This window comes from Typha angustifolia, chromosome 6 (assembly GCF_048772165.1).
Source record: "Typha angustifolia cultivar Huaian chromosome 6, ASM4877216v1, whole genome shotgun sequence".
In the NCBI taxonomy this organism is placed as follows: domain Eukaryota; kingdom Viridiplantae; phylum Streptophyta; class Magnoliopsida; order Poales; family Typhaceae; genus Typha; species Typha angustifolia.
In genome coordinates, this window is record NC_133244.1 from 3,665,245 (window position 1) to 3,692,801 (window position 27,557).

General features: G+C 35.2%; 1 protein-coding gene across 2 annotated transcripts; it reads right to left on the bottom strand.

Annotated features, from left to right (window-relative positions):
- Positions 1-1,189: 1,189 nt before the first annotated feature.
- Positions 1,190-26,362, bottom strand: LOC140761077 (probable 4-hydroxy-tetrahydrodipicolinate reductase 1, chloroplastic). Of its 2 annotated transcripts, none has more exons than XM_073098261.1 (9): positions 26,016-26,362; positions 18,933-19,170; positions 16,358-16,491; positions 16,161-16,235; positions 11,061-11,162; positions 1,907-2,016; positions 1,724-1,811; positions 1,533-1,623; positions 1,190-1,394 (listed from the first exon to the last, which is right to left on the bottom strand). In XM_073098261.1, the coding sequence occupies exons 1-8, from the start codon at positions 26,181-26,183 to the stop codon at positions 1,555-1,557; spliced, it is 984 nt and encodes a 327-aa protein (XP_072954362.1). In that variant the 5' UTR covers positions 26,184-26,362; the 3' UTR covers positions 1,190-1,394; positions 1,533-1,554. The 2 variants fall into 2 exon arrangements, with proteins under 2 accessions (XP_072954362.1, XP_072954363.1); XM_073098262.1 differs by having other exon boundaries at positions 1,190-1,446.
- Positions 26,363-27,557: the final 1,195 nt, after the last annotated feature.

A 27,557-nucleotide genomic window follows, 5' to 3' on the forward strand; every position in this document is an offset into this window, starting at 1 on the left:
AAATTCATTTAAAACTTTCAAACCCTAACCACTATTTTACTCCACGAACCACCCTACTATAAAGTTACTATAGAGTTGTTTGCTATCTTCCGATGAGTACCACAACATCAAATATCTACAAATCTATCATGTTTAGACATACTTCCACTATCTTACTTTAATTTTTCATCCCAATCTCCGATTTACGTAAAATAAAAGCCATCAAAATCTTAACCTCCAAGGCTACCACTCAACAATCTCATAATTTTCTTACTTCCAGTTGAGTCCAGATCTAATTCATAATAGCTTATCAAGGCCAGAGTAAAAGAAATCATCAGCTTTCACTAGCTTTGGATCTTTGCAGATGAATCCGTTAACAAACACTGCATGAAACTGTTGACATGAATTAATTAGAACTTTCGAAAGAGTCACAAACTTAAATGTCCAAAATTATAGGCTCGAATTAATGACAGCATATATATATATATATATATAGGTCAGTTAAAGTACCTTGAGGCATCTCATCAGCAACGCAGAAGTCTTGGACTAGGATCGGAAGCAAGTGCCAGAGGGGAAGTCAGTTCAAGAGGTAATAGGAAGATGCTGGCTGTAGCCATGCTTACCTTTAGACCTTAAGGAGATGCTGGTGGACTGGTACTAATTGGATGATAAGTATGTTTGATGGTGGAGATGGACTTCTATAGATCAAGTAATTAAGAAGAGATATTGGACTTAAGAAGAGACGTTTGATGGTGGAGATGGACTGCATTGCTCATCGTTTTATAAAATGTAATAGCCTTTTATAAAAGAAAATTTTCGATGTTCCTACATAAAAGTAAACCTTTAGCAATTTAATATTTTACTTAAAGCTACAGTAAAATAAATCACTTTTGGTTATCAAATTTTAGGTGCGGTACATTTGAGTAAATAAAATTTAAAAGAGTGCTAGTTTGGTCAACAACTCTAGTTTAGGAAGAAAACAATTATTTTTGCAGAAAACTGAAAATAACCATAGATCTCTCAAATAGACGATATTAAAAAGTTATTTCCAACTGCCATCTACACTAAGAAAATAAAGGTCCAAAGGAGAGAAATATGCTCTATGAAAATTCAGCTATGGCAGTATGGAGAGCATTAGTGCAACTCCAATCACAAATCGTTGTGCTAAGCTATAAACACGGACGCAACAAGTAAAATATAAAAAGATTGCTAGATAAAAAGATTTGGAACTGGCCTTAGTAATATAATAAAATGAAGTAACAAAACCTTCAAAGATATCCCTTTAAGTTTTGATAACACCTCATAACATGCAGACAACCAGAAAGATGGTGGATGATATTACAAGATTGCCAATCTACTACCGATAAGTCTATATAGAACAACTTCACTGCCTTCGGTCAGTCAGGAATTTATCACTGAGATATAAGATTAAAGATTTAAAGAGAGACATCAGTAAACATGTCTGATCTGCAAGACAGAAAAGTCAATATGATCGCTGAAAATGTAAAATGGAGATCAACACTAAAAAGTACACAGTTGTATTTTGTATTTACCTGAGTACAAATTAATAAGAGCTCAACGCATGTCACCTTCTCGCAGTACATCAATCATATCATATATTCTCTTATTAGCCTTAGATTTAACCTGCCCGAGCACAAGAGCTTCAACTTAGTTGTTTCCTAATATCATTAAAAAAACCACAAAATATATCTAAATAGTAACTAAGAACAAACTGACTGAATACCTTCTTATGAAGAAAGATGGCAGCATCAATGGTTCCCTCAGCATATATTGAACGCCCACAAACATTGTGTTGGAACTCAAATGAAACTCTGATAAACAAATTTATTTTTATGTGCAGCGAAGTGTTGGAGGTACTAGAAACTATTATTAAGAAGAATTAAATTTTTATGGGACGTGAAATTACGTTTCATCAGGTGAAGTGAGATGATATAGGTGAAATGCATGCCCTGCCAGGTGCTCTTCAGGTACACCAACCATGTCAAGTTGCTTCTTAGGGTCTCTGATTTGTTTTATCTGGTAAACAGGAAAAGGAAAAGGATTATAAAATATATATGTAACAAATCAATAGAAAATCAGAACATGCTGTCAAATGTACTATAGTTTATAAACTGTGTGCTGTTTTTTTCTACACAATAAAAGCATCACCACAACACGTAGTGTTGGAAGCATCAATATTTTAAAATTTTCAGTCAAAACTGAGTAAAACTATCAATCTAAAGCTAGCTGATGCTATTCAGGCAGGCAGATAAAAGCTTCTTATGGTTTAAGACAGTTAAATATTTTGAAATGCTAACATCAGAATTGTTTGTATAGGACAGAACATGTTATGGTAAAATTATGCTTTGAATTACTTTCAAAACAAAGATTTTAAAATTTAGAGGTTTATGACAATGTTACACCAAGAAACATTAATAAATAAAGAACCCATGATGGCATGATCTGTAAGTAATATATCAAGCAAGGAGTGCCAAGTGACATGGCCCATATCAAGTGCCATACCTGCACCACCAACTTGGCCATAAGTTTGCTCAGATATCAAGTTTTCTTTTTTCAATTAAAAACAGAAAAATACAGGTGAGTACATGTTTTGAAACCAAAGAAACTGAACCTAGGATGTGGTGAGTGAGGTTCCTTAATTAATCAAGCATTTAAAACTAGATACAGGGAAATTAGGAATCAAATTTCAGATAAGAGATGTGGTAAACTTATTTCCCCAATCATTTCAACATACATTTGAACAAACTATGAATCTTTATGAACTTTGTGAAACATTGGAAAACTGAGATTAGGATTAAGTAGGTCAACAAAGATTCATCTCAATCCAATTTTCTTAGATGTCCATTAGCATGCTTCCAGTAGAGGAAATTTATTTTAAGACAATATGTAGATTTAAATGTATATTTCCATATTTTATAGCCCAACTGATATGTATTAACTCAATGGATAGCAAGTTAGGCCATTTAGAGGAGAAAAAAGAAGAATCCTATTCTAGGGCATGTCAAACCTTACCAATGGCCATGCAATGTGCCCATCATTGATTAGCAAGGGTTGTGCTTGTGGCACAAGAATCTGATATAAACCATGTCATAGTTTATGACCTCATCTTTTGGAGATGAGAGTTATGAGTTATGACGGTTTTGCGGGTTCATATTCAAGATCCATTGGAGGACAATGCTGCGGAACATGGCAAGTAGGATCTCAAGATGCAGCAACACCTTTTATGCCATGCATCGGAAAGCGTCCAAATTCATGATCCCTCTTCTCCTTGGCCCATGGAGAGGATGAAGTGGTTTGGCCCGGTGTGTGAGTGCAGTAATGGAAATCTGATAGGTTCCGGACTGACAAATCATAATAAGCAACACCACAGCAGTTTAATAGACCAAAAGAGAAGAAATCGAGAAACCCTAACCCCCTGGCTAATTTGGCCAACTTGAGAGAGAAGAAAATACTTTATGGCCTTCCAAAGTCAAAGTAAAATAGCATATATAGTTCCCTAATCAAACTATCCACTTGAGGAAAGAAACAAACCCAAACCCAATCAAAATTTACCATCACTTTTGTGCTCTGATTAAGCAAGATGTGATAAATTTGTTTAGTGAGTTTTATTGAGGCAAGTTGGAATCTTCAGAGCCTTAATTATGCTATGCTTTATTTAATTCCTAAGAAGAATAGAGCTAAGAAGATAGAGAAGTTCAGACCTATCAATCTGCTAAATTGCAGTAATAAGATTGTGATCAAAGTGCTTACAAATAAACTAAGTAGGGTAATTGGGCAACTGATAGATGATTATCAAAATTCTATATAAGAAAAAGGAGATTTATCCTTGATGGCATGATGTATGGCCCGATGAGTTGATATGTGGAATAAGAAGAAGAAATGTGCTGGCATTTTGGTTAAGTTGGACTTTAAGAAAACCTATGATAATATTACATAGGATTTTCTGGCTGATGTTCTTAGATGAAGAGGGTTCCCTGAAAAATGGGTGGATTGATTTCAAATAGACGGAGGACAGAGGACAGAAGACTGGCCGACCAGTGTTTGATAATGCAAGCAATGTCGACAAAATCTTCAAATGTTAACTTTAATGGCGAACTTGGCAAGTATTTCAGATGTAAAAAAGGCTTACCGTAGGGGAATCCTTTTTTCCCCAACCTATTTTTGTTGGTGGCAGATAGCTTGAACAGGGTGATGATTAAGAAGCCTAAACAAAGTGGTTCGATAAGTAGGTTTGGGAAAGATATCAAACAGAGAGGGATCATCAATCTCCAATATGTTGATAAAACTTTGATTTTAACAAAAGGCTTATAAGAGGGAGGCTATGGTGCTGAACTTTATTTTTTTTTTCCCTACTTTCAGGCAGTTTCAGGACTGAAAATAGTTCTGACAAAATTTGTTTGATCTATTTGGACAATGACCATGACAAAGGCTTGGAATTTGCTGAGCTTTTGAATTGTAAAACTGAACAGTTGCCTATAGAATATTTGAAAGTTACCATTGCATAATGCAAACTAAGGAAGCCATATTGGCTTATGTGATTGAGAAAATTGAAAAAGGACTATCAGGCTGGAAGAGGAAATTGCTATGCTATCTCTTGGAGGTAGAAGTACTCTTATCAACTTGGTTTTAAGCTCCAGTTACATATATTATTTCTCCTTTATATGCCAGCTTGGGTCAAAAATAGAATTGATAAAATCAGTAAGTACTTTTCTGCGGAAAGGAAGTAGTGAAGAGAAGAAGGATTATTCTTTAGTCAATTGGAAGTTGGAAAAAAAACATAAGAGTACGGAGGGATAGGGATTACTTATTTACAGGTTATGAATAATAGACTACTTCCTAAATGGTGTGAGACTGTTGAATTTGGAAAATTAGCCCTAGGCTTCTATTGTGATGGAAAGATATTATAGGAAATTTAAACAGGACTCTTTTAAACTAGGTAATTCAAATAGAATTTCCCCCTTTTGAAGGGGCGTTCTATAGACAGGTGGGATGTTCAAAGCTGGGCTCAGTTGGCTATTTAAAGATGAGAAAAAAATTCAATTATGGACTGACGTCTGGATTAATGAGTGAGTTTAGTTACTAGTTTTACTAATCTATTTGTTGTGGTGCAGGATGAGGTTCTGGTCATTGCTGAGGAATGGGATGGTCATACCTAAAATCTGAGATATAGGAAATTCTGATTCTTTACTGTTGGAAGAGCAACAGATGATTAATAATGTGATTAGTTGTGGGGCTCTAATAAATCCCTACCAAAACTGTGGAAGATGAAAGTACTTGTTAAGGTCAGAGCCTTTTTGTGGTTAGTCTGCCATATTCAAATATTGACTAGGGATAATTTGCTGAGAAGGGGGTGGTCCAGAAGTTCACAATGTGTGCTATGCGCCAAAGATAAGCATGTGGATCATCTTTTCCTCAGACATATGTTAAGCAGACTTTGCAGCAGATGACTGGTCTTATGAGGATTCATATTTGTTCTTACAATAGAGAATTAAATAAGAATGTTAAGAACTGGTTGGCAACTGTTGTGTGGAGTACCTGGTTGAAAAGGATTAGGAGAAGTTTTAAGAACTATTCAAACTCTTGGAGGGAGCTCTCTTACATTACCTCTCTTTTTCTTTGCTCGGCAGAAATTCAAGATGAAGAGGGCTGCAAAAGGGCTAGGAGGCTGCTACTAGGAGATGCAATGGAGGACCCTGTGACAACTAAAGATAGTCTTTAGAACTGCTGTCTTTGTGCAATGAAGCACGGACACCTCCCCCAGGAGGTGTCCATGTCCGACACGTGTCGGACACATGTCCGGAGTTTCCAAAATAAAAAATATCGGACACTGTTGGGACACGGGCAAGGACACACGGTATTTTAAATAATGTTTAACAGATCAGGTCGGGTCAGATTCGGTCAAATGTTATCAACCCGATCCAAACACGATAATAAAACCTGAAACTCAAATCGTCGTTCTCACCTTCACTATTGAGCGACGAATCGTCCGATCTAAGCCCTATAACCCTCGAGCAGCTGTTAAGCAACAATACAAGGCGCGACAAGCTGCTGAGCGAGCGCGGCAAGCTGAGCACGGCAAGGACGCAGGTTCTCTCTCCGTCTCTGTCTCTCTCTGTCTCTTCCTCCCTCCCTGTCTCTGTCTCTCCCTGTCTCTTCCTCCCTCCTTTTATCTTATTCTCTCTCTGTCTCTCTTGCTATCTCTCTCTCTCTGTCTCTTCCTCCTTCCCTCCCTCTCTCATTATCTCTCTCTGTCTTTGTCTCTGTCTCTTCCTCCCTCCCTCCCTTTCTCTCATTCTCTCTCTCGATGTCTCACTCTCTCGTTGTCTCTCATTCTCTCTCTCTCTCTCACGATCTCTCTCTCATTCTCTCGCTATCTCACTCTCTCTCTGTTAAATTATTTTAATTTATATTAGTTATTTTAATCTCTGTTATTAAATTGTTAAATTATATTAAAGCTTCTCTATCTGTTAAATTGTTAATCTGCTAATACATATCTCTTTACTAATATAGTTTTATTGCAGTTAAAAAAAATAAAATCTGAAAATAGTCCTGATTCTAATCAAAATACTACATCTTCTGTGGATGATAATACTCCTTTATGGAGATATGTTACTAAGATGGAGAAATTGAGAGAAGGTGGAGGAAATCATAATTTTAGATGCAATTATTGTCAACAAGTCTACAAGGGATCATATCATGAGTAAAGGCTCATTTGCTAAAAATTAGTGGGCATGGAATTAGAGGTTGTCCAAAAGTGAGTAGTGAACATGTTATGGAAATGAAAAGGGTTGTTGATATGGCCGAGTTGAGAATTAAAAATTCGATGCCTAAACAAATTCCTTTGCCAAAATTTGGACAAACGACATCTTCTAGTAACTCGGTTGGAGGTGTAGGTTTTGATATAGGAGGGACATTAAGAAAAAAAAAAAAGCAACAGGACTGACACCTATTGATGTGGGCATAATCTTCAATTTGACCAAAATAAAGTTACTTGAGTCGAATTTTGGTCCAATTGATTTAATTAGGCTCAACTTATTTTTACATTTAATTTGTTGAGTTGATTCTTAATTCAAATAATCAATTTAATTAGTCAATTGATAGATATGGTAAGCCTATATGCAGGGGATGTCCGCATTGAGTTATTACCTAAATTCGGTTAATCAATTTAGGTAAGACCTTATCAATTAGGATCTTATTAGAAAATAAATTCCTATTAGAATCTCAATTGATAATTATGGTAAGTTTATATGTAAGAGATGTCCACATTAATTTATTACCTAAATTGGGTTAGTCAATTTAGGTAAGATGATCAATTAGAGTCTTATTAGGAAATAAGTTCCTATTAGAATCAGCTATAATCAAAGTTGTTAACTTATTTAAGGATTATTGCATGAGAAACAAGGAACGATTTGGAACAAGATTTATTTAAAATCACTTATTTTCTCTCCTGCAGTTTTCTTCTTCTCTCTCTCTTTCTTTCTCTCTCTTTCTTCTACTCTATCTTAAGATTCTTCTCTAATCTCATCTACTTCCTCTCTAAACCTCTCTCCTTCTTCAATCTCTACTTTTTCGTTGGTTACTACTGCTATCCAGAAGATTCCAGTAGTGAAAGAGAATCTTTGGGTGCCCGAACGTGAAGAGAATTTGGTTTCAAAGTAAAAACATTACTATTGCTTTTATTGGTAAACCTAAACTCTAAAGTCTTTTCTTACACCATATTTTAAGGCTTTCTACTATCAACGTACCTAGTTAAGAGTTGAGAAAGCTACTGTCTTATCTGAGTGGTTTTCCTCCTTCCATATAGTAGTGATCCTTTTAATCAATTAACTTCTTATCAGTTATTGCTTACTATATTTTTCTTTAGTTATTTGTTTGGTTCGATTGTTCTCCAAAACATTGCATTCATACTATATTTACATCACCTATTGAGAAGTCATTTAATTCTGGTGCTCGCAATCAAGTATATTATGAGATTGCAAGAATGTTTTATTCAGCTGGGTTGCCTTTTCATCTGGCAGAGAACCCTTACTATGTAAGAGTCTTTCAATTTGCAGCAAATAATAATATTTCTGGATTTGTGCCCCCTGTCTACAATATGTTTATAACTACACTACTTCAATAAGAGAGCAAATATTGAAATGTTGCTAAACCCTATTAGAAGCACATGGGGGAGAAAAGGCTGAGTATTGTATGTGATGTTTGGACTGATGCACAGAGGAGACCGCTTATAAATTTTTTAGCGGTACTAAGAGTGGGCCTATGTTCTTGAGAGCTGTGAATTGTAAAATAAAATTTTTTTCTCTAATTTGATCATTAAAATCATTAAAGATGTTGGACCTCATAATATAGTCTAAGTGGTTACGGATAATGCACCTGTTTGTAAGGCAGTAAGGATGCTTCTTGAAGCAAGATTTTCTCACATTTTTTGGACTCCATATGTAGTTCACACTCTCAACCTAGCTTTAAAGAACATATGTGCAGCAAAAAACACTGACACAAATGAGATTGTGTTTGATGAGTGTAGCTGGATTACAGTAATTACAGGGGATGTAATGTGCATAAAAAATTTTATCATGCAACATTCAATTAGGTTGGCTATTTTTAATGAATTTGTCAACTTAAAATTGCTTGCTATTACGGAGATTCGTTTTGCTTCAGTGATTATAATGTTAAAAAGATTCAGAAAGATCAAGAAGGGTGTCCAATCAATGGTAATCAGTGATAAATAGAGTTCTTATAGGAAAGATAGTATTGGCAAAGCAAAATTTATCAAAGATAAAGTCCTCGATGACGTTTGGTGAGATAAAATTGTATATATACTTGCCTTCACAAAGCCTATATACAATATACTACGGGTTGCAGACACAGATAAACCATGCTTACATTTGATATATAAAATGTGGGATACAATGATTGAAAAGGTAAAGACAGTCATATTTATACATGAAAACAAGAAAGAAAGCGAGGAATCGATTTTTTATTCAGTGGTGCACAAGATCCTAGCGGATAGATGGGACAAGAGCAATACACCATTACATTGCTTAGCACATTCTTCGAATCCAAGGTTAATTTAATTTCTATAGTCTTCATTCTTATGATTAAAAATTGTATTGTTCTTTCATTGCTATTGTTTACTAATTAGATAATTATGTTAATAGGTATTATAGCTCATCATGGATTCAAGAGGATCCAAATTATGTACCATCGCATAAAGATTTAAAAATTTCTAATATGAGAAATAAATGCTTAAGAAGGTTATTTCCAAATGCAAAAGAACGAAAAATGGCATACCAAGAGTATACTAGTTTCTCCATATCAACCAAAAGTTTTGCTGAGTATGATTCGATAATAAATAGAAATGAGTTTGATCCAAACATGTGGTGGGTTGCTCATGGTACTTCTGCTCCTATTCTTCATAATTTAGCACTTAGATTACTTGGGCAATCTTACTCTTCTTCAGGTTGTGAGAGGAACTAGAGCACATATTCTTTCATCCATTCATTGAAAAGGAACAACATAATTCCACAGGGAGTTGAAGATTTAGTATATATGCATACTAATATTCATCTTCTAGCAAGGAGGTCTCTAGATTATTTGAGAGAGGACACCAAGATGTGAGATGTCGGAGGAGATTTTTATGATTCCTTTGTGCAGGAATGTTGGAGTTTGTTAATCTTTCAATTGATGAACCGGATTTGGAGACTATAATGTTTGTTGATGAAGGCAATGAGGCAGTTGAAGATGAATGATCTACCTTATGTTGCTATTTTGTAATGATTGTTAGTTTTTAAACTTCCGTGGAACTCAATTACTTGGACAGTTGGACATGTTTTGTACTTTTAGGGCTTGTGTACTTTTAGGGCTTGTAATAATAATCTGATACCTTTTTAAAATTTTGTACACTTTTAATTGTCTTTCAATTTTGTTCTTATCTTTAAATTAGTTCTTATAGCTTGATGTATACTTCTTAGTTTTTTGAATGATACTTATTAGTTCTTATAGCTTGATGTATGTGTATTTAATACTATTAGATTACAAACTTTTACTTTAGATATATCAATAATATATATTTTTTTATTTTTTTATTTATTTATTTCACCATGTCCGTGTCCTCTATTTTCAAAATTTGCCGTGTTGACACGTGTGTGCTATATTTTGTCATTTTGATGTGTCATTGATTAGTTGCTTTACTGTTGTTGGACTTTGGATGTTAAAAGATACTGATGTAACTTGTCTTGCTGGTCTGGTGAGTAGGGTGGGTGTTTTGTGTTTTCAGGGAAACTTGCTGTTTTGTTTGGTGTATTTTCTAGACTTGTGATAGGCTTTGTGGTGGTGTTATTTTGGTTGTTGTTAGGAAGCTATCAGTTGTAATTGGGGACACTCTACAGGTTTCTTTGCGTTGACTTCTATTTCAGGGGAAATTGCTGTGTTGTTTGGTTTGTTTTCTAGCCTTGAGATAGGCTTTGTGGTGGTGGTATTTTCGTTGTTGTTAGGAAGCTCTGTTGTAATTGGGGACACTCTACAGGTTTCTTTGTGTTGACTTCTATTTTGTGATGGAAGTTAGTTTTTAAGTTTCAATAAAACAGGGTTGTGGCCTTTTTGTCAGAAAAAGAAATAACCTTATCTTTTTTCAATAGAACCTGGACAACTGCAAAGAGGTGGAAGTACTATATCAAATATACAGAACTTCACCCTATAATCATACCCAAGGATTTAAGTGCCATCAGGAACCACTCAAATTATAAGCAGCGGAACCACTCAATTAAGCATGAAGATATTGAGATTAAAGCACAAAATGTTTCAGAAGTTCTTACTGAAATACATTGTTTCACAGACAAAAGCTTATCTTCAGTATAAGCAGTCATTATATTTGAAAGCTAATTACTTGTCTTCTATCAAGAATTGTGAAAATAAATTCAAAATAACTGATGGGATCAGAACTAATTTTGCGGTTGATTCAAATGGCAATGAAATAATTAATGAAGTAAGCTGAAGAAACCTACCAGTTGACTACAAAAAGAAAAGATGAATATTAGGATAGAGATAATGTTCTTAAATACCTCTTTCAAATCAAATGATACACCTAACTTTTGAAAGCAGGAAACAACAGCTTTAGCTGTACCAGATGTGTCCAACTTGTTTGCCTGATGCGACTCCATCACCTGTCAGAAGTTTCAATTCAGCAACTTGTGGAGGTAAGACAGCATAAAGATAACACAAAAATCTATGAAAAGAAATCCAAGCACAGAAAACTAAATTTCTCTTCAACAAAACACAGACAACCCATTTTATGACTAATAGCACAATTAAGGGTCATCATCAAGTTCTTATCTTATGTGGGGCCTCATTTACAATAGGTAAAAGATCAAGCAAGTGAAAATCCCTCATGGTGAACAATTCATGTCCATTTTTTTCCAGAATATGACATTACCACCAGCCCCATTTGAACAGTAGATAGATACCGAGTCCATAACTAGTGTCCCATGTTGCCCCTACACAAGTCTATACAGATATTGTAAGTACCCTCCCAAATTTGCCTTTCATTTCTTTTATTATCTCCTTAGATAAGTTTCAGGCTCTCATATATCCTTCAACAACATCCTAAATTTAGTTGATATTAAGGATTGTGGAGCCAATGGCATGTGCCATGACAAGACTAGATATAAGTGTGACTCTGGCACATTGGCATGCAGTAGCTTGCTTCTAAATATGTTCTTGAATGTCTTAGGTTCCCAAATAGCCATCAAAGCTTACATTAGGGTCTTCTAACATTACATTATATTGTAAAACATCTATTTTGTTAAGATTAGCAATTATATTAGTCAACACATGCATTAATTGGCATTAGTTAATTCAATTTAGGGGCCAAAATTGTTTCAATTGTCAAGAATAGATAGAAAATAGATCTACCAGGTTAAGAGTGCCATAGGAGTCGAAGTAAATGATCTATCATCTACCCCAAAAGCCTACATTTTAGAGTATCTTACATAGATATAGCACAGAATGTTATCTCCACATGGAATAATTGAATAACCCTTACAAAATCTAGCTTCATCTTGCTACCTAAGATGATTAATGTTGGATTTGGTTTCTAAACCAAAGAAAATAGGAATAGAAAGTAAGTAAAATATATCTTTTGATGAGAATTGAAATTCCCATCATTGGATCAAGGCATCTTGCCATCAGTCATACTTATCTTAGGTGGTGAAAATTTCATTGCAATCATAGAGGAATAGCTAGCTACTGTACTGCTTCGAACTAATAAACTCTTTAGTAACAGAAAAGTATATCGAAATGCTGAACTTCATTAATATATTTGTTTGAGAAAATTATTTTTGCTTCCTTACAGGACTTCCTCGGATATATAGAACTTGCTGGTATTGCTATACATAACATCATCAAGATCTGTTTGACCAATACGTGGCCTGAAAGGCCTAGTATCAACTAATACCACCAAAATCTGATCAAAACTATAAGTATTCCGAGTTTTGACCGTGGCTTCAAATTGGCATAAAAATATCAGTGTATTATGGAACTTAAGAATTCCAAATACGAATATGAAAATATTACATGGACTTTGACATACTAAGTGGTCATAAATTGGTAAGTCTATGAACTCCTTCCAATTTAATTTCAGGTTCTTGTTCTTGAAGTAAGATTGTAAGATTTCTACACTTACGCAAATCCTAAAGAGTAGTTCAGAATTATAGAAAAGAGAATTAATGAGCACCCATTATGTACTAATGAAAGTTTGAATTTTTTTTTTCCTAGTCACATCTTGTCTATATAGAGCTTTATTGATGATTGTGATGACATACCAGTTTGAGACAATAATTTTATGGTTTCATTTAAAACAAAAAGGGGATAGAATTGAATTTCATATATTGGTTCTGAAAGTTCTCATCACGAGAAATCTAGTTGTATCATGCGCTCATTAATCTAGTAACATTATCTTGTCATATCATCAACTTGCTTCTAAGAATACACTAATGTACACTTAGGAGTTGTGTTGATTCCAAGAGAGTACAGATATTTTACAACTTAACATAAACCTTCTATCCGTTCAACATCTATATCCAAACCAAAAATATGAATTCGATGTGGATTGAGCATTATTTGACCCGTATCGGATCCATTTTTACCTCTACTCAGCACTTAGAATTTAGGAAAATTGAAAATGAGAACCTAAGAAAATTAATAGCCCCCTTTTATTAGTGCCACATTTCCTAAAAGAAGACATAAAAGATAAAAATTATGTATTAAGTACAAAGTAGATCGCAACTGTGTTCCTCACTTGTTTTTCAGTGGATATATAGCATACATCTCTGATAGAGTTGTTACACTTTGAAAGGAAAAGTGATGCGGACATTAGTGACATTACACAGGCGCATGTATCAGTACAGTTCCTCCTTTAGGAAATTAATCTTAAGTCAATTATTTTTATTATACATTTTCTATTCATGGTGTTTAAAATTATATTTACTTTTTCGCAATTGTTTAAGGTGTTATTTACTTATTGTCATTTGTGAGGTATATAAGCCCACTTTTTACTCAATTGGGGTTGATAAAGAAATGAATTTTCTTTTAGATCACCAATGAGAGTTTTGAGTGTGAAACCTAGTTGAGAATGGAGGTGTGAAACCCCATTCTTTATCTCTTTCTTTTACCATCATCATTCCTCGAATCCTAATGATCCAATTATTTCATATCATTTTGGTATCAAAGCAATAGTTTTTTAGGATTCAAATTTTTTTCAAACCATATTTTCCATCTCTGTTGCCCATTAATTTACCCGTACTACTCATCTTCCCTAACTTTTATCACCAATTCCATTGTGTATAGACAGCACCTTCCAAATTCTATGTCGCTCCACACTTGTCCTTTGTTCGACAATTGCATCACGAATGGCGAATCATCGCATGAGGAGATTGCCGTTGTGAAGGAATGAGAAGAATCAATCATCATTCCGAAATTGAAAAGCAAGATCCGACCAAACGTGAAGTGTTCGTGCATCATCCAATAGTCCATCATTACCTAAATCAACCTTCTTTATCATAGGTGAACAAAAAAAATCACACCTGAAAGAATTTTGAATTTTCAAATTTCAACTTTTTGAAGTTTTGAATTTCATGAATTTTGAATTTTTGAATTTTTAAATTTCAGATTCTAGTTGCTTATGCTTTTTGTGGGATTTTAATGAATCTTTTTTTCTAACCCTCTCAACAAATCCTAACTATCCAAAAACTACCAAAGCCTATACCAAAATTTGAATTTTAAATTTTTCCACCAAAGTATCAAATTCCCCTCTCTTTTCTTCCTTACCATATCTACCAAACTTTCAAATTTTAACTTACAAAATACCAAAATGATCTCACCTTCTCCAACCTAGTAAACTCAAACCCACTTGAACCCAAACTAACCTAAATTCAAACTAATTCAACTTACCAACTCAACCTTATCCAAATCTATTAGCACCTAACCCAATCCGACCCATTAGCTTTACTCCAACCCTGTTCCCACCTTAGCCTTAAGTCATCTTTAACCTCAACATAACTAAATCTATCTTAATCCTAACCCAATATGTTCCTTCACCAAACTCTCCATAGTCAGCAACTTCTCCACCGATATTGTCGTCATCAATAGTGCTCTCCGCTAATGTCGTTATCACCAGTGTCGCTCTCCATGGACGCCGACATTGCCAACCCCGCTCTCCGCCACAGCCAATGCCATCTTTGAACTCCGTTGCCTGTTTGTAGCCACCAACCCCAATCCATCGCTATTACGTCCCCATCAACTTCTTCTCTCGTCCCCATGATCAGTGCCCTTTCTTAAACTGATGACAAGTCTTGACATCATGAAGACTTAGGTGTGAAACCCTAGCTTAATGAGTGAAACTTTAGCTTGAGAGTGAAGGTGTGAAACATATCCCTAAGCATTATAATACTTAGCTTGATTGAGAACGGTAAAAGCAATCTGAATGCTCAAGCAATATGAGGAAAATCTCAGTTCATTACCCGAAATCACTAAGTACAAGTCCTGTCATTAGAAAAACTTGGGTGTGAAACACTTGCTTGAGGATGAAAATGTGAAACCTATCCTCGAATATAACGATATTTAGCTTAATTGAAGTGACTTGGAGTGTCAGGAACTTGTGAGATTGGAACAATTTGAATGTTGTAGAAAAACATGCTCAATAGAGTCGAGTTCTCTCCCATTCAGGAAATACGATGTGAACATCAATGACATATTACACAGACGTATGTATCAATGTGGTTCCTCATTCAGGAAATTAATCTTAAGTCAATTATTTTTATTATACATTTGATATTTGTGGTGTTTAGGGTTATATTTGTTTTTTCGCAAATGGTGTTATTTGTTTATTGTCATTTGTAAGGTCTATATATAGGCTAGCTTTTTACTCAATTGGAGTTAATAAAGAAATTAAAAAAATTTGAGATCTCTAATGAGAGTTTTGGGTGTGAAACCCTAGTTGAGAATGCTGGTGTAAAATCATATTCATTTTCTCTTTCTTTCACTATCATCGTTACTAGAATCCTAAGAATCTAATTATTTCACATCAAAAAAAGGCAATTGTTAGGCAAATAACATACACTAACCAGCATGCCATATGAAAGCACAAGTAAAATAAGAATTTCATAACACCTCAAAAATACTTAAGAGAAATTCAATGATCACAAAGCTTGAATGAAAATCTTGAAGAAATTAAATAAATATGCACTTGGCACTTTTTTCTGCTAAGTTAGCACGAAGTTCAATTATTTACAAGTTACTTCTTCCATTGTTGGAAAAAAAGAACCTTTCCATTCATAATGGAAAGTCAACAATGTGGATAAATAAATAAAAATTATATGAGGGCCTCAATTTGACAGGTAGAGGAATGTCTGCAATGGGCAAGAAAATGCAAAGACAAATACTTTTTTAACTTAAAATATCCACTAATGGTTCTATAATTAAGGAGTAAAATATTTTTAGTTTGCAAGCATGCAGAGAAGCAGTTCAACAGGATATTATTAGAAATTTAGAACATTCAATGAAGAGCGCATTACATGATATCTGTTTTTTTTTTGTATTTCTTCCCAGAAGCAGTAAATCTGAACTCGGATGTTTCATATATGAGAATCTCAATAGTAAAATTGTACCTCCAACTTATAACCTGAAAAAGCCCCAGGAAACTGCTTGGCCATGATTTCCATGGCTGCAAGAAATGCAACAACCTAGTGCAAAAAGAAAAGATAAAACCTTAGGAGAATAACAAGGAGGCATCTCTACTTTACATCTCTACGTTACATCTCTATTTATATAATGACATGTGGTTCCTTATAAGACTAAACATTACCTGCTTTCCCATCTGTGGAGATATGACTGCATAAGTATTTGTATCTTCGACAGTTCTATAAAGCTTCAGCCTGTCCCCACCAGTTGTGCCCATTACAAAGGGAACACCAAGTTTGCAATAAAGTTCAGCATTAGCTGGATATTAAATCAAAAAGGCATGCTTTAGAATGAAGCCAATCTTTTTTAACAGAACATTTCAAAAGACAATGTAAAGAACCCTGAAAATTACTTTGCCTTTATTAATACTATTTATGTTGCCTGATGTCACTTTAAATCAAAAAAAAATGTGATAATATAATGTATTGGTACCTACGTCCTTGTTTTCGCTCGTATGTAGCTTACACTCAAAAAATTTAGTATCGTGGAATTAGGAATCATAACTGGCCATATACCTTGAAATACATATATGTAGATTACACTCAAAAAATTTAGCAACGTGGAATTAGGAATCATAACTGGCCATATACCTTGAAATACATAAAGTCTTGAACTAATTATAGCAATAACTCCAATTTAAAATAAACTCCAATGTAGAAAGTCAAGGATTAGGCAACCGAGGTCATACAAAATAAAGTTAAACAACTAATGGTTTCCAAAGTGAAACTAAAACAACTAGTACGACCAGGTGGAAAATTAAAATCCTAAATGGAGATAACGTCCCGGTGCACCACATAAATTCACCACGCAGATCATCATATGAAAATATTAAAGAATTTGATAAGCAACCACGTTAGCTCTATAACTGGACCTACTCTATACAGATATAATAGCAAGTGAAAATCAGAATCCATAAAGCATGATTTTACAACCCAATGTTCAACAATTTGTAATACACGAATAATATTTAGGTTTCATTATACTAACACCCTCTGAATTATAGGTTAATATTACAGTAACTCCCTACCATTTAAAACGCTATAATCCAACCTCCTAAACTAATTGGGCATTGCAGTGCTGTCTGTCCATTATACTGGCATCCCATTTTTTGACTAAAAATAATCACATGTAGTTCATGTGTGGAATTTGTAAAAAATATGCCTTTAGAATATAAATATATTTTAAATTAGGGCCGAAATACCTTCTTTTACCTTCTTTATTTCTTCTTCATTCATTTATTTCTTCTTCTTCATTCCTTTCATTTCTTCTTCCTCCTCCCCCAGTCAAAAGCTTTCATCTTCGTTCAACCCCAACCCATATACTTCTTCATTAACCCCAACCCAAACCCTTCTTCTCCCTCAAATCCAAACCAAACCTAAACCCAAATCCTTCTTCCTTCCCCAACCCTAACCCAAACCTAAAATCAATTAAATCATGTCCAATCAATTAATAGTGAAGGTTAAAAAAGGTATTTGCATTCTCTCTAATAATAACCAATAGTAATTCAGAATATGCGACATGGATAAGGAGAAAAGAGCAATCTGTTATTTTCATTTAATATTGTCTGCTCCGGACCCCTTGTTAGTTTAGAGTTTCTTGTTGTAGTGTTTTAAACAAGAAGAGGTCACTCGATATTAGCCTATAATTCAGAGAGTGTTAATGTAATTAAACTTAGTATTTAACATAAAACCAAGCATGCTCAAAACATGAATAATAACATAAGTAATAGCAATGTGAGTAACAAACTAATAAGATGCTCAAATATCATTATGCAAAACCTCTCAATCTCTACTAAATGACATATTTCTCTTTCTTGGGTCCATGCCCGTGGATTTACATTAACAAAATATCACCATCAAGATAGTACTTGAGTCTTTTCCTCATAGTTGATCTAGTCAGGTCACCGTGGGGTGTCATTAAGTGTTAAATACACCATGTCTTTTCCTCTAGTCATTGAGAGAGATAAAAGTCAGTTTTATTAGCTAATCAAGGACCGTTCTCTAATCCTACTAAAGTTACCTAAACAGGTCACTATAGTGATCTAAAATAAGTTTATTCCCTCGACTTCAAAATAGACTCAAGTCTCTTTTAACCTGATCTGAAACTGTTCTCAAAACATGATCAATATATTTAAACTTTTGCATGAAGAAAAAAAGAGAACGAAGAATAATATAGCACAAATAATACCATTGGCGAATGAATGTGGTGCACCACGACTCTATCTCCAGTTAGGATTTTAGTTTTTCCCTTTTAGTCATACTAGGTGTTTTACTTTCAATTTGGAAACCATTAGTGGCTTTAACTTTATTTTGTATGGCATCGATTGCTTAATCCTTGACTTTCTCTACATATGGGGATTCTTTTAAAGGACTTATTGCTATAATTAGTTCTCTTATATCTTAAGGCTTTGTATATTTTATTGAGATACATGGTCAGTCATTATTCCGAATTTGGATTATGACACAAACTATGAATCAAGATTAAATAATAACCTCTAAATTCTTCTTATATATTACTATTGTAATGTTCATAACTGAAATGTGAAATTAAAACTTAAAAAAAAAACCAATAGGAAGGCACCTTTTGCATATGTACCCATCTGAAAGTGCTTCTCATGTACACCATATGAATGAAACATGCAACTAATTACTTTCTTTGGTAAATGTTAGAAGTACATGAAAGTAAGAAATAAGATTTACCATTCACAGCGTCAGGTATAGTAAAGTCAACTACTACAACATTTGGGAATTCATCAATTACTGAGGAAAGGACATGTTCTGTTTCAGATGGGTCATGTATCTTGATGTCTGTACCACGAACATGTAATGTTGTACCAGGCTTCTCTGTGCTGCTGAATGAGGTAGGAACTAATTGAAGCCCAGCAGAAATTGCTGCTTCGGCAACAGCACTCCCCATCTTCCCACTACAACTATTCACCTAATAAAAAGAATTCAAAAAAGATAAGATGCTTAGATGAAAAAAGATTAAAAAAAAATTCAAACAAGTTACACTTTTTATAGCTTGATTGAATTTCAATTTAAGTTAACTATTCTTTGGATAATCTATTTATGTTCTACATGGTAGAATGCACATCCCCTTCAAATTAGAGAGGATAAGTACAATTTTTGGTGATCTAAGTATGTTTTATAAGTAGTTTGGCTCCTATGTTGCATCACTAGGAAAGCATCCAGATTCAACTATTCAAGACATCAAGTGAATAGTGAATGAATACATCTAGCTTTGGTACCAAACTACACCATGCCGGTTTAAAAAATAAAAAATCACAAAGAACTAATCCGTAATGATATGGATATGGCAATGGAAGATATATCTATAATCTATCAGTTTGACCTACTAGAGCTTGTACACTCCAAATAATGGAAACTATGTAACATGAGGTAAGTTGCACTCATGACCAACATGAGTAAGAATAACAATGAATACGATACTTTCCTGATGAATCTAAAGTCTAAACATGATAAAATTTTGTAGTGACCAATGGAGGAGGATCGCATACATATATAATCTCTCATAACCTAGAATTGCTTCAAGCATTAAACATAGTATTGCAGATAAAGTAAGGACACCTTAGACAATTCGCAGATTTAGTTATTAAGGTAATCTGCAAGAACCAAGAGGTACCAAAGTTACAATCTCACTAGAAAATCCCTTTGTGATAAATGTTTCATGAACAGGGTCCGGATCGAGCAAGACTACGTCCTATCTATCTACGAGGGAAAGCCCCCCAACATGTAGTATCTATTTGTGAACTACACTTAAAGTGGATGACCATAATACACTAAAATCTAACTTTTCTATACAATCAGCATACTATCTATAATAACATCAAAGAAATTTCTTAACTAATAAACTTGTTTCACTTTTTGAGGTAAAAGCTTTTGCCAAGTTTTGAGATATTGGTTTAGGAATCGGGATCAACCACCTAGAAATATTATATATATTAGGCATATCAGTTGTATTGGTCATCGTATTAAATGTTTCGACAATAGATTATTTTTTAATTATATAAAATGCTAAAAATTGTTATAAAATGCAGGAAAAATCTTTAAAAATAAGAAAATTAATAGAAATTATAAAATAATAAATTGCTCATGTGGCGTCTTAAAATTGAAAAATGTGAAGGAGAGAGAATGAGGGAGGGAGAGAGAGAGAGATTGATTGGAGAGAGTATAAGAGTAAGAGAGGAAAATTGATATGGTTCCATTCAGAACCGAGCCAAATTAGGGCGTGGAGACCTTGGGCTCAGCGCCTAAAGGCTAAGTTAAGAAGTTTATCTTAGATTATGTTTTCTTTAACTACTTTTACCTTATTTGCTTCTTAGAGTTGTAATCGGATAGATCTCAAGCCTAATCTTTTGATTTGGTGCATAGTTACCAGTTTCGGCCGATACCAATGGATCAGCCGAAACGGATCTGGATTGGCCATAGCCGATCTCGATCCGAGCTGAAATCAGCCGATTGATAAATTTTGACCCTGCTGGCCAACTGCTGCTTACTGAAGGAAAGAGGAAGAGGGAATCAGCCAATCAGGGAGAGAGAGAGTGTGTGTGTGTAAGGGAGAGAGAGGGAAAAAAATTTCAAAAAAAAGAGTGAGGGAGAGAGTGGGATAGCTCAGAGTAACAATTAAAAGAATAGGAAAAAAGAAAAGGAGGAAAAGAGATTTTTACTTTTTAGGCTTTATATGTGAGTAATTATTATTTATTATTTTCTTATAATTTTTTCTAAATTTTTTAATATTTAGAATTTTATTTAATTAAATAGTCCAATCTAATACAGGCGGCCGATACAGCCGATACATATCATTTTTTCGAAAGGCCGATCCCGATCTCAATACCGATTTTTGCAACCTTAATTTGGTGCATTAGAGTGCTAGTTTGAATCGGTTAGACCTAAGCTAATAGTAGCTAGGTTGACCAAGTCAATTAGGGAGCTACTATATAACATATGGTGCGCCCCTAATCTGAACTATCTTGGATTATTGATTAATTTGCAGGATCGACTTTCTTCCTCCTCGTTCGACGATCTCCAAGCCACGGGGCCGACTACCCGCTGCCTACATCCGTGTCCAACCTCACTCCCTTAACCCTAAGAAATAGCCCATAATTCTCTATCATCTTCTCCACCGACCACAACCACTCAACATCACCACCGCCCACCATCTCCATTACCACTCTACCCTAGGCCAATCACACCACTGCCTCAACCTTCTTTCCATGATCCATTCTGATTTGTTCCTCCATCCCAAATCTATCAAAACCCAAAACCACACTATGATCTAACAATTGGGTCTCCGGTTACATCTTAACTTTGACAATCCACGATAACTCTAACTTTCTCCATGAGAGTTGGAATCCAATTCTATCTACGGACTTTTAAGTCTCAACAATCATGGGAGTAGGAAGACGTGAAAGAGGGAGAAAAGAAGAGCATCATACAAAGAGATTGTTGAGAGCGGGTGAAAGGTAGAAGAGCAGTCGCTAATGAGCGAGAGGAGAAAGGGAAGAAAAGAAAAACAATGAAAAATGAGAAAGACAGAAAGATAGGACACACCATAGACGTTGTATGTCGGCGAAGGTTGCTAAAGTCATCGAAGCTGGTCACTGAATGTCGAAGTCTTGGGATTTACCGATCACTACGAGGGGAAGATGAGTGGGAGAGATAGAGAGAGTAAAATGTGAGGGAAGAGAGATGTCAAGAACATGAACTATTGATGTCCCTGATCGGATCCGGGTCGAATTTGATCCTAATAGACCGGATCCAAAACAACAACCTGATGTGTGGGATCGGTTATTTCGGTCAATCCGAACAATTCATGCCCACTTCAACTGCATTTCAATTAGCTCAGCTAATCCTCACCTAAAACCAGTCAATTGATTAGTTTCAGGGTTGAAGCATGACTGAAAATTGACTGATTTCAAGGTTGAACCAAGATCAGCTAGAATTCCCTTCCATGAGTATAACCAATATTGAATAAGAATGGCATGGATGTGCAAAGTTGAAACTTGACAAGTACTTCCATGTTGGAAACTAAATGTATAAACTATAAATATACCCAAATCTTAAAGGTAGGAATTAAATCCTTACAATCTAACAGACTGATATGAACTCTGATGTGACAGATTCTGAGTAAAAGGAAGATGAACTACCAAAGGCTTACGTGCAAGTGGAAAAGGAATGCTACAAGATGATAGGAAGGTTGCCTTCAGCTGTTAATCTTGAAATACAGCAACAAATAAAGGAAAAATAAATGAGAGGTGGTCGGAAAAAGGAAACACATAATAAATAAGAATGTTACCACCAAAGTTATGACCTCAATAATAGAAGTACATTCTTATGGATTCGGAAGAAAGATAGAATAGTTGTTTTCAGCTTGAGCTTGGACATAGCTAAAGCGTCAAACAATAACAGAAAAAAGGCATGTCAGTGGCATGGTGCGCGCCAACAGGAATAGGCATTCCAATGTGCTAGTGGCAAACTAGTCCATCAGGCACACCTCATCCTAGATGTCAGCACATCACTGGCATGGCTCCTACCTTTGTCGACCAGCACGGCAATCGTTGGTGAAAATTATAGAAATAAGAGGAAATGGGGGCATGTCAAGCATATGAGATGCACCCACTCACTAGTAGTCTAGTACATGTCAAGGATCACAATGTTTTGAAAAAAGGGGGTCCCCAATGTAGAGAGAGAAAGAAAAGTTGAAAAAGAAGGGAAGTAGAAGAAGAATAAAAGAAGAGAAGAAGCACGTGGTCTCTCCCTTTTCCTCCCTTGTTAGCTTAAAACCCGCAATACCTAAGCAGACCGTGGGCCCACCAAAAGCACCAAGGTTGCCCTCCTGTCTTGTGCCGGCTGCATTGCCGATTTGAGGGATAGTCAGTGCACCGCCTCACCAAAGCGGTCACCGAAAAGGCCTTTTGAAACTATGGTCCTTGCACTCTTCATATTATGTTGTTGTTATCTTATGTGAGTAATCTTGATTATCTTACCTTCGACATTTTTCTAAACTTTTAGGATTTTCCTATGTTTTATATCATTTTTTAGTTTTAAGTAATTAAAAAATAGTATAAAATCGAAATGACTAATACAGTGGACAAAATGTCCAATGGGTATTTTCTGACGATTGATACCCATACCAATGCCGACACCAATACCAATTCCGATATTCAGATCCTTGCTCTCTTCTTCTTTTCTTTGTTGTCTTTGGGATTCAAACTTATTTTTCCTACTAAAACCAAGGTTCAAAAAATCGAGATCATCGTCGGGATCGGTCTTCCGAAAATACGATACGTATCGGCCATATAGATCGAACTTTTAAATTTTCGTAAAATTCTAAATATTATTTAAAAATGAACAAAAACTTCTAAAAATTTAGAAAAAAGTTTACCAAAAATAAAAAAATAAAGAAAGAAAAATTATGATACAAGAAAAATTGAAAAGAAGAGATTATAAAGAGAGTGAGTGGAAGAAAATCAAACAAAAGAAAGAAAACCATGGTGCAGTGAAGAAGAAGAAGAAGAAGAAGAAAGTAGAAGAAAAATGGAGAGAGTGGAAGAAATGAAAACAAACTAAGAGAGAAATAAAAAAATTAATTAAAAAATTATATACCGGAGTTCATCGAAGCAAGGTTCAAAAAATCAAGATCAATACGTATCGATCGGATCGGCCGTAATGATCGCCTAGATCAAATTAGACTTTTTAATTACACAAAATTCTAAATATTATTTAAAAATGTTGGAAAACTTCTAAAAATTTAGAAAAAAGTTTATCAAAAATAAAAAAAATAAAGAAAGAAAAATTATGGTGCAATAAAAATTGAAACGAAGAAGAGATTAAAAAGAGAGTGAGTGGAAGAAAATCAAACAAAAGAAAGAAACACCATGATGCAATGAAGAAGAAGAAAAGAGAAGAAAAGAGAAGAAAAAGGGAGAGAGTAGAAGAAATGAAAAAAAAACTGAGAGAAATAAAGAAATAAATTAAAAAATTATATAACGGAGTTCGTCGATGTTCGTCGGAGTTCATCGAAGTTCACTAGAGCTAGATCTCTTCGTAAGAAAAACGATGATTATATGTAAGGAGAGGAAAAAAAAAAGAAAGAGTGAAAGAAAGAAAAAGAGTAAGACAGAGAGTGAGAAAAAAGAGTGAAAGAGAAAAAGAGAGAGTTTGGAACGGGATCAGATTTGGCTGATCCAGATCCGTATCGGAATAGGCCAATCCGACGAACCATGCATCAGAGTTTGCCGGAGCTAGATCTCTCTGTAAGAAAAACGATAGTTATATGGTAAAGAGATAAAAAAAAAAAGAGTGAAAGAAATAAAGAAAGTAAGAGAGAGAGAGAGAGTGAGAAGAAAGAATGAAAGAAAAAAAGAGAGAGAGTTCAGATCGAACCACATCAGCCGATCCGTATCGAGATCGGTCAAACCGGCAAACCATGGCTGAAACCTGATATTGATCTATAATTACTCATAAAAACATAACCTTCAAATTTCTTTAGCCTAGTTTCTTTTCCCATAAAGAAGGAAAATATGCTCGTAGATCGTCCCAAGTGAATCAAAATCTCATAGTTCCATATTAACCATGGCTTTAACAACTTGATCTAACCTAGCAAAGACCTGCTGAAATTGCTACCTACAAGAAATTTCTGCCATCCTAGAGTGCAGAAGCAACAACCCAAGCCTTCAGAGCAGAAATGGACTCCCTTGATTCTTGACTGAATATTTCTGCAGCAGATTAGTTTGCACTGTTGAATACTCTTCACTAGCCTGTATTCTTAATCTCCTATCAGGAATTTGATTACTAACTGCAGGAATTTACAGTCTAAAAAAAAGCCCCAAATTTCTCCTACTGTCTTCCATTTGGTAAACCAAGCATATGTCCATCTAGCACACTCCATAAACCCCAAGACCGGAATCCATTTATATTACATTGATCCATGATTGAAAGCCAAGCATCAACCTTTGATTTTTCATAATTGTCCAACAATGATGTAAGGACCTGTTGGTTGCTACATATTCTTTGATTGGTGGAACAAACTTATGTGAGAAGGAAAGAGGACTGAAAAATGGGAGTGTGCTCAATGTGAAGATGGTACACAAGAACAAGGTAGTAGTAGCGTAGCAGAAATTAGGCAACAGTAACTTCACTAGTAGATGAGATGGTTCCCGCCCATAGGAAGTATAAGGGAGAAAAATCAAAGATAAGGGAATGAGATTTCCACAGTTATGGATCAAAGAAAGAGGATACTCCTTTTTCATGAAACACAAATTTCAGACGTACTAAGCCACAAGGAGAATATTGATAAGCACAAAATTTCACACTCACAGGAATATCTTTTTTCATACTTCCCACATCTCTTCATACTCAAAAATTTGGCTAACTCCTCTTCAGTGATCTCCAACAAACGAGTTGTTAAACTTTTTTGCTCCCATCACATAACAAATCATCGGGTTGAATAAGCAAAAGATTATGCACAACCTTTTTATAGAACATCGCCTCAAAAAAGTTAAAACCTTACTCCCTTTCCTTGTCATTATTTTTCCCTTTCATATATTCATCTAAACACAAGATCATGGATTCTCTCATTGAATATTTGGCAGCAAAACCCTAAACCCAGAGCAGGACCTCGGAACACCCAACAAGGACGAAGCGCTCGTGTATTACTAAACGGATGGGTAGTAGTGAAACGATCATAAAACACTCATTTGGGATCAAAATGACAACTTTACGTTAGATCGATCAGAGAGATCAAAAGCTCAGGGTTCATACCAGGATCGGGAAGGAGACTTTCCGAGAAGCAACGACAGCAGCAGACGTTTCAAGCTTCTCATCTACGACGGCTCTTATAGATCCCCTTCTTCGAGCCAGGAATGCCTGTCCTCGTCTCGGGTATGGTAGAGGAACAATGGAAACAGCATGGGGAAGCAACGAAAGCATCTCTTAGCTCAGCTAAAGGAGGTACGATGTAAGCAATCGAGACGAGCTTCCACAGAGAAGGGGATTGAATCCAAGAAGTGAGAGTGGATGGTGAGCCTTGGAGCCGTCGCCGTCCGCCTTGGACGTTGCTGCCGTAGAGAAGAGATGGAGGGAAACGATCGGGCTTTCTTACAAGGGTTTAGATTCACTTCTTACGAATATACCGACGCGTTAGCATTTCTCGGGTCAGACCCGAGCCCGACCGCCTGCGCCAAAAATAGGTAACCCAGGCCAGCAAGCATGACTTGAGCGCGGATTTCGTGCCACTCGGCTGAGGCGCGCCGTTCGATGGATACAGTCCGGTTCCTTAAAAAAAATATTTTAAGTTTTAATACCAAAAGAAAAGAGCTAATAACGGCTAGAAATTAAATTTTAATACAAGAAGTAATAATTATATTTTGATGTGATATAAAATTAATATTTTAGTAATAATAATACTAAATTTTTATTTAGACTAATTAATATTTTATACCAAATAATGAAATTTCTCTGGTTGGATGTAACGTAGTAGTAATAATATATATTTATCTAAAAACAAAATAATAATTTTGGGTTACTATTAAATTGATAAATTATGGAATAAGAGAGAGAATAATGAATTGGTATAGCAAAACAAGTTTACTCGTTATTCAATTACTATATTAGAATAAGGAGGCTTACTTTAGAAAAATGTCATACATATTCCATAAATGAATGAAGTTTAAAAATATTAATTCTAATTCTTTCTACTAGAAAGAAAAATCTAAACTATATTCATAATTATTGATTGTGCATTAAAGAGAGAAATACAAGGGGGGCTAATTGGGAAAGATCAACCAAACACAGGCTAGTTAGGAGATGAGTGAAACCTACGCGTATGGTTCTTGTGGTCCTAACCCCAACTCTAAAGCCTGACCCACTTGATCTCTCTTTTCCCCTTGGAGTAAGTAAACGTTCTTCTACTAAGAAGGAAAAAAGCGTTCGAGGCTCGTAAGTGACCTACTAGTGACAAAGCGTCTTTTAAAGCAACGAAAGATTTTCAGCGTCCTAGGCCTAACTTCTTAAAGCTTCGCATTCTAACACTACAACCTCGGGAGCGAATGCTCTCTTCGATGACATCCTTCATCGCATCCAGAAGGGGTCCACCTCATCGGTTGCTTTCGACCTCGAAAAAATCTAAGAAAGTCGTGCAAAGTGGAGGTTCAGTTTAATTGATAAGTTCTTGGGTCAACCGCTGCTACTCTTGTATTTTTTGAAGAAAACGGTGAGATAGTGGAAGCTTGCAGGTAACCTTCAAGTCATTGATATGGCACATGGTTTTTTTACTTTTATGTTTTCGTTTGAGGGTGATATGGT

What these genes read in the sequence shown, in the direction of transcription:
- LOC140761077 (XM_073098261.1), bottom strand. Translation starts at nt 26,183, where the DNA reads ATGCTTTCGTTGCTTCCCCATGCTGTTTCCATTGTTCCTCTACCATAC. An exon ending in CTCACTTCACCTGATGAAAC is followed by an intron (nt 1,812 to 1,906) that starts GTAATTTCACGT and finishes TTTGTTTATCAG; the next exon opens with AGTTTCATTTGAGTTCCAAC. An exon ending in CCATCTTTCTTCATAAGAAG is followed by an intron (nt 1,624 to 1,723) that starts GTATTCAGTCAG and finishes GTGCTCGGGCAG; the next exon opens with GTTAAATCTAAGGCTAATAA.